Raw genomic sequence first — 8043 nt, 5'->3', positions numbered from 1 at the left:
ACAAACTAGCCAAGGTACGGATTTGGGCCTTTGGTTGGTTTGTCTCCTGCGTCTCCCAATGCATGTTGGGTAATGTGTTTTTTTTAAAGTTTGCCAACTGCTAAGTTTAATGTAAGACTACAATATCTAGCATGTACTTGTGTAGAAGTTGGGGGTTACCAGATTTTTGGATCTGTACCCCAGTCTCTCGTCACTCTTAAACATTCTCGAATTTTCCGGTGACTTTCCTCTATTTCAGAATATTTTGGGGCAAAAATCTGCTGGCCACCAAAATGTCTAGAGGTTGACCTGTTTTAACAATATTTATTGAAATTGTGCGCTTTACCAATATTTATTAAAACTGTATATGTATTAGGGCCTCATGGGGCACCTATACCTCATGGGCTAGTTACTCATTCTCCTGGACTTATTTCTGCTTTCTTCCTCCATAATATAGCCAAGATATGCCCCTTTCTTTCACAAACAACAGCCAAAACACTAATCCATGCCCTTATCTTATCCCGTTTAGACTGCGGCAATCTCCTCCTAACCCGTCTTCCTGACTCCCATCTCTCTCCCTTCCAATCAGTCTTAAACTCTGCTACCAGGATCCTTCTGCTCTCTCCTAAAAGGGAACCTGCTCAACCCCAACTAAAATCCTTAGCGTGGCTGCCTGTTAAGCAAAGGATAGTATATAAAATCCTTCTACTAACATTCAAAACCTTTCACTCCTCTGCTCCTCACTACATTTCTTCTCTTATCTCACTATATGTTCCTGGGCGTCTTCTCCGCTCTTCTCAGAGTCACCTTCTCTTCACACCATCCACATCCACTGCTCAGGGGCGATCCACCAATGAGGAGATCTGAGGAGCTCGCCTCAGGCGGCATCACCAGCTATGTTTCCAGGGGCGGCAAAAAGCCGCTCCTGGTGCCTTTAAGAGCCAAAGGAAGTTGTCAGGAGAAAGAAAGAGGCTGATGTTCTTCTGCTTAGGAAAAAAAAATTAGAAACCTTTCTCACATCTTTCCTAAGCAGAAGAACATCAGCCTCTTTCTTTCTCCTGACAACTTCCTTGACTACTTGCTGGTCAGACTGGTGGGAAACTGACCAGAAGGTGGCACTGTTGTAACAAAATTCATTCATATTAACAGCACATGTATCCTTTAATATCTTGGAATTAAAAATAAATAATGAATGTACATTGCTAAAGTGCTTAGAATAGCCTCCTCGTCAATTTGACATTCACTCATGTTAAAGGTTTACTTATCCTTTAACAACAGTCATAGAGGGGAAAAAAAAATAATAAATGACTATTTATAAAGAGGTTTGGTTTCCATAGCAAACAGTACAATCTCCTCATAACGCTTGACCAATCCGGGGCCACTCAGCGGCGCCATTATTAGTGCAGAACACTAGGCCAGACATTGTCATTTAAAGTAATAATTTGTGAGAAAACAGATTTATTACAGTACATATATATATATATAAACAGTCTGAGCAGCAGTGAATGTGACACAGTTATATGACACTGGATTCCACACACACAGCTCACTGTTTACAACTAAATCAAAGGGATATTGGTTTAAAGTTTAGAATTTTAACTTTCATTCGACTTTCCCAGAAATGACCTTTGTATGATTTTTGACATTCTGGGTAATCTGGAAAATGTGTTTTTTTTTTGTTTTTGTTTTTCCCTTCAAAAATGAATTCAGTGCCCTTGGTCTGAGGTGGAAAAGGAGGCGCCTCTCCAACGTGAAGCAGCGGCAGCTACCATCCTTATCGGAAAAAGGGGGGGAACATCGGGAGGTGACATTTGCTATCCCTTTGTTTCCTATCTGAATTCTTTTGAATCCTGTATAAACAGAATCCGCCTCCTGTCGGTTGCGTATAGATTAACACAGAGTAGGAAATGTGTTGCACCCTGCTGCCACGAGATGGTACGACCCGTTGCCTTGGAGCTTGTGTTTATAGCAGCGCTTCAGCCGTTGGGGTGTGAGGGTAGGGTGCGCGTGCGCGTAGGCGAGGGAGAGCGCTGTCATTGGCTGTGGCTGGGAGGAAGCGCGCGCTGTGTGAGAGGAGAGGATGCAGTAGTGAGTACGAGCCCTGTGGGAGAATAGAAGCCAGTCGGGAGCGCGCGCGTGAAGGGAAAGAAAAGCGTGCACGCTGGAAGGTCGCAGTGATTGGCGGTGTAACGGACTGACTGGAGAGGGAACATTCGGTACCGGGGAAGGGAGTGGAAATCAAGACAAGTGTGTGGAATTACCGGGGCGAGAGGCCGGGACACCATGTCCTTCCACCGTCCTCTGTCAGTGGGGAGAAGCCGCCGGTACCAGCACTGCTCTCCTGCTGGAAGGTAATGGCAGAGGACGCGCAAGTCGTGAGCGCGCACTGACTGTCAGTTTGTCTGTGGCAATAAATGGCTACTGGGCACCAGTTATATTGGCAGCTGTGTTTGTTTATCTGTTATATGTCTGGATCCACCTCTGTGTCTGTATATAGAGATCTGTATGTGTGTGTCTGTATATAGGGATCTGTATGTATGTGTCTGTATATAGGGATCTGTATGTCTGTCTGTATATAGGGATCTGTATGTCTGTGTCTGTATATAGGGATGTGTATGTCTGTGTCTGTATATAGGGATCTGTGTGTCTGTATATAGGGATGTGTATGTCTGTGTCTGTATATAGGGATGTGTATGTCTGTGTCTGTATATAGGGATCTGTATGTATGTGTCTGTATATAGGGATCTGTATGTCTGTGTCTGTATATAGGGATCTGTATGTATGTATGTGTCTGTATATAGGGATCTGTATGTATGTGTCTGTATATAGGGATGTGTATGTCTGTGTCTGTATATAGGGATCTGTATGTCTGTGTCTGTATATAGGGATCTGTATGTCTGTGTCTGTATATAGGGATCTGTATGTCTGTGTCTGTATATAGGGATGTGTATGTCTGTGTCTGTATATAGGGATCTGTATGTCTGTATATAGGGATGTGTATGTCTGTGTCTGTATATAGGGATCTGTATGTCTGTATATAGGGATGTGTATGTCTGTGTCTGTATATAGGGATGTGTATGTCTGTGTCTGTATATAGGGATCTGTATGTCTGTGTCTGTATATAGGGATCTGTATGTCTGTGTCTGTATATAGGGATGTGTATGTCTGTGTCTGTATATAGGGATCTGTATGTCTGTGTCTGTATATAGGGATATGTCTGTCTGTATATAGGGATGTGTATGTCTGTGTCTGTATATAGGGATCTGTATGTCTGTGTCTGTATATAGGGGTCTGTATGTCTGTGTCTGTATATAGGGATGTGTATGTCTGTGTCTGTATATAGGGATCTGTATGTCTGTGTCTGTATATAGGGATCTGTATGTCTGTGTCTGTATATAGGGATCTGTATGTCTGTGTCTGTATATAGGGATCTGTATGTCTGTGTCTGTATATAGGGATCTGTGTGTCTGTATATAGGGATGTGTATGTCTGTGTCTGTATATAAGGATCTGTATGTCTGTGTCTGTATATAGGGATCTGTATGTCTGTGTCTGTATATAGGGATCTGTATGTCTGTATATAGGGATGTGTATGTCTGTGTCTGTATATAGGGATCTGTATGTCTGTATATAGGGATGTGTATGTCTGTGTCTGTATATAGGGATGTGTATGTCTGTGTCTGTATATAGGGATCTGTATGTCTGTGTCTGTATATAGGGATCTGTATGTCTGTGTCTGTATATAGGGATGTGTATGTCTGTGTCTGTATATAGGGATCTGTATGTCTGTATATAGGGATGTGTATGTATGTGTCTGTATATAGGGATCTGTATGTGTGTGTCTGTATATAGGGATCTGTATGTCTGTGTCTGTATATAGGGATCTGTATGTCTGTGTCTGTATATAGGGATGTGTATGTCTGTGTCTGTATATAGGGATGTGTATGTCTGTGTCTGTATATAGGGATCTGTATGTCTGTGTCTGTATATAGGGATGTGTATGTCTGTGTCTGTATATAGGGATCTGTATGTCTGTGTCTGTATATAGGGATCTGTATGTCTGTGTCTGTATATAGGGATCTGTATGTCTGTGTCTGTATATAGGGATCTGTGTGTCTGTATATAGGGATGTGTATGTCTGTGTCTGTATATAAGGATCTGTATGTCTGTGTCTGTATATAGGGATCTGTATGTCTGTGTCTGTATATAGGGATCTGTATGTCTGTATATAGGGATGTGTATGTCTGTGTCTGTATATAGGGATCTGTATGTCTGTATATAGGGATGTGTATGTCTGTGTCTGTATATAGGGATGGTATGTCTGTGTCTGTATATAGGGATCTGTATGTCTGTGTCTGTATATAGGGATCTGTATGTCTGTGTCTGTATATAGGGATTGTATGTCTGTGTCTGTATATAGGATCTGTTGTCTGTATATAGGGATTGTATGTCTGTGTTGTATATAGGATCTGTAGTGTCTGTATATAGGGATGTGTATGTCTGTGTCTGTATATAGGGATTGTATGTCTGTCTGTATATAGGATCTGTATGTCTGTGTCTGTATATAGGGATCTGTATGTATGTGTCTGTATATAGGGATCTGTATCTGTGTCTGTATATAGGGATCTGTTCTGTGTCTGTATATGGTGTCTGTGTTGTATATAGGGATCTGTATGTCTGTGTCTGTATATAGGGTCTGTACTGTGCTGTATATAGGGATTGTATGTCTGTGTCTGTATATAGGGATTGTATGTCTGTAATAGGAGTGCTGTGTCTGTATATTAGGGATCTGTTGTTGTGTCTGTATATAGGGATTGTATGTCTGTGTCTGTATATAGGATTGTGCGTGCTGTAATAGGTCTTGCTGTGTCTGTATATAGGGATTGTATGTTCTTGTGTCTGTATTAGGGATTTATGTTGTGTCTGTATATAGGGATCTGTATGTCTGTGTCTGTATATAGGGATCTGTATTATGTATGTCTGTATATTGTAGGGAATGTCTGTATGTATGTGTCTGTATATTAGGGATTTGTATGTGTCTGTATATAGGGATCTGTATGTTGTGTCTGTTATAGGGATAGATGTCTGTGTCTGTATATAGGGAATCTGTATGTCTTGTCTGTATATAGGGATTGTATGTCGTGTCTGTATATAGGATCTGTATGTTTCTGTATATAGGGATGGAATGTCTGTGTTCTGTATATAGGGATGTGTATGTCTGTGTCTGTATATAGGGATCTGTATGTCTGTGTCTGTATATAGGGATCTGTATGTGTGTCTGTATATAGGGATCTGTATGTCTTGTCTGTATATAGGGATTTGTCGTGTCTGTATATAGGGATCTGTATGTTGTTCTTGTATATAGGGATTGTATGTCTGTGTCTGTATATAGGGATCTGTATGTTGTGTCTGTATATAGGGATTGTATCTGTGTCTGTATATATGTAGTGGTCTGATATAGGATCGTTGTTGTTCTGTATATAGGGATGTGTATGTCTTGTGTATTGGATGTTGTGTTGTATATAGGGATGTGTATGTCTGTGCTGTATATAGTATGTTGATGTCTGTTATGTGTGGTGTCTGTATATAGGGATGTGGTATTGGTCTGTGTCTGTATATAGGGTGTATGTCTGTGTCTGTATATAGGATTGTATGTCTGTGTCTGTATATGGATCTGTATGTCTGTGTCTGTATATAGGGATCTGTATTCTGTGTCTGTATATAGGGATTGTATGTCTGTGTCTGTATATAGGGATCTGTATGTCTGTGTCTGTATATAGGGATCTGTATGTCTGTGTCTGTATATAGGGATCTGTATGTCTGTGTCTGTATATAGGGATCTGTATGTCTGTGTCTGTGTATAGGGATCTGTATGTATGTGTCTGTGTATAGGGATCTGTATGTATGTGTCTGTATATAGGGATCTGTATGTCTGTGTCTGTATATAGGGATCTGTATGTCTGTGTCTGTATATAGGGATCTGTATGTCTGTGTCTGTATATAGGGATCTGTATGTCTGTGTCTGTATATAGGGATCTGTATGTATGTGTCTGTATATAGGGATCTGTATGTATGTGTCTGTATATAGGGATCTGTATGTATGTGTCTGTATATAGGGATCTGTATGTATGTGTCGGGCAGTATGGGGGGGAGTAAAGCCAGTTGGCAAGTTAATTAAAGGACTTGTTCTCCTTTGATTTAACTGTTAGTATGACGTAGAGCGGGATATTCTGAGACAATTTGTAATTGGGTTTCATTTTTTTTATTGTTTGTGGTTTTTTGAGTTATTTAGCTTTTTATTTAGCAATTTGGTTGCTAAGGTCCAAATGACCCTAGCAACCATGCACTGATTTGAATAAGAGACTGGAATATGAATAGGAGAGGTCTGAATAGAAAAATGAGTAATACAAATTAGAAATAACAATAAATGTTTAGCCTTACAGAGCATTTGTTTTTAGATGGGGTCAGTGACCCCCCTTTTATGAGTCAGAAGATGGCAAAAAACTATAAAAAATAAACCATGAAGACCTATTGAAAAGTTTTTTGAACTTTCCATTCTATAATATACTAAAAGTTAACTTAAAGGTGAAGCATCCCCTTTAAGCCTGAGCAAACAAAAACATTTGAAATGGAAATTCTTACAGCTGCACTGCAAAAAAAAAAATTTTCTTAAAAATCACAAAGATAAGGACTAGACTTAGAATACTAATATCTATTCTACATGAAAAGTGAATTGTAAATGAGTTCAAGTAAAACAAACGACTGGGTCCATTTCTCAGACCTCATGTTCTGCAAACTCAAGAGCTGCGGCCATGTTGCAATCTAATGAGTTGCTGCAAGAATTGTTGTCACCTTTCATCTCTATCTTGGGGAAATTACTAGTAAATTAATTACCATGTGACCTGATGGATCTAGTTTCATATTGGAAAGTGACTTTCTCTTTAAGGCTAGGGCCACACGGCGCGATTTTGCCGCGATTCTGCGCTGTTGCGAGTTGCGAGTCGCTGCGGTTTTTAAGCCGAAATAGCTTTGTTAACTTTGGCGCTGGCGTCAATGCAAATCGCGGCGAAATCGCTGCGCTAATTCACACGCGGCGATTCTTTTTCTACTGTCGCCCGGAAACGCCCAGCGAGGCAACTTCGGGCGACAATAGAAAACGAATCGCCGCGTGTGAATTAGCGCAGCGATTTCGCCGCGATTTGCATTGACGCCAGCGCCAAAGTTAACAAAACTATTTCGGCTTAAAAACCGCAGCGACTTGCAACTCGCCCAGCGCAGAATCGCGGCAAAATCGCGCCGTGTGGCCCTAGCCTAAGAAGATTTTGTTTGTATTTTTATCCTTATAACTGGCTGCAATTATACCCATAAGCAGTTATAGGGAGGGACTTCAGTACATCTGTGTTGTATTTGTATGGATTCCATACGTTTGTTTTACCCCCAGCTGAGCAGAATTGTACAATATGCTGTGGTTTTACATGGGATGAACACTGTCCTCCAGTAATTTATGTTTTTTTTATTTTTAATTGTGCTGGCCAGGGATGAGGATTGTAGTATGCAAATTGACCATCCGCATAGATCGTCTTGGATTTTGTTAGGGGTGTCGGTGACTGTTGAGAAGCTAAGCTTAGGGGTCATCACTAATTATCCAGCAGAAAATGAGGTTGGACTGTAATATAAACTGATGCTACAGGTTTGCTGATTATTAAATTCTGATGCTGATTGCACAGGTTTCTGTGCTGCCATGTAGTAATTATGTGTATTAATTACTAATCAGCCTTATATTGTGACATTTCTATGTGTACTGTATATTGTGAGTGGGTCCCTAAGCTCAGTAAGTGACAGCAGCACAGAGCATGTGCAGTGAATCAGCAGAAAAGAAGATGGGGAGCTACTGGGGCATCTTTGGAGACACAGATCTTTACTGCTAAAGGGCTGTGGTTGCCTTGGGCTGGTACAGAAGCACAAAACATCATGTACAACATTTCTACCTATTTCTTTAGTTAGGCTTTAGTTCTACTTTAAGATCACCTTGTGAAACTTACTTCAAGATGTGCCATCTTTCTAG

The 8043-nt window shown here is 40.6% G+C and overlaps 1 protein-coding gene across 1 annotated transcript in view; it reads left to right on the top strand.

Annotated features, from left to right (window-relative positions):
* The first annotated feature begins 1975 nt into the window (after positions 1-1975).
* dnaaf9.L (dynein axonemal assembly factor 9 L homeolog) overlaps positions 1976-8043 on the top strand; it is a 98672-nt gene continuing 92604 nt past the window's right edge. The window contains exon 1 of the mRNA XM_018227100.2: positions 1976-2330. Coding sequence (XP_018082589.1) covers positions 2263-2330 — 68 coding nt within the window. The 5' untranslated portion in view covers positions 1976-2262. The remainder of the gene's footprint in view (positions 2331-8043) is intronic.

This window comes from Xenopus laevis, chromosome 1L (genome assembly GCF_017654675.1).
Source record: "Xenopus laevis strain J_2021 chromosome 1L, Xenopus_laevis_v10.1, whole genome shotgun sequence".
NCBI classification, from domain to species: domain Eukaryota; kingdom Metazoa; phylum Chordata; class Amphibia; order Anura; family Pipidae; genus Xenopus; species Xenopus laevis.
Note: the sequence above shows the minus strand (reverse complement) of the source record. Positions and strands in the feature narration are given on the sequence as shown.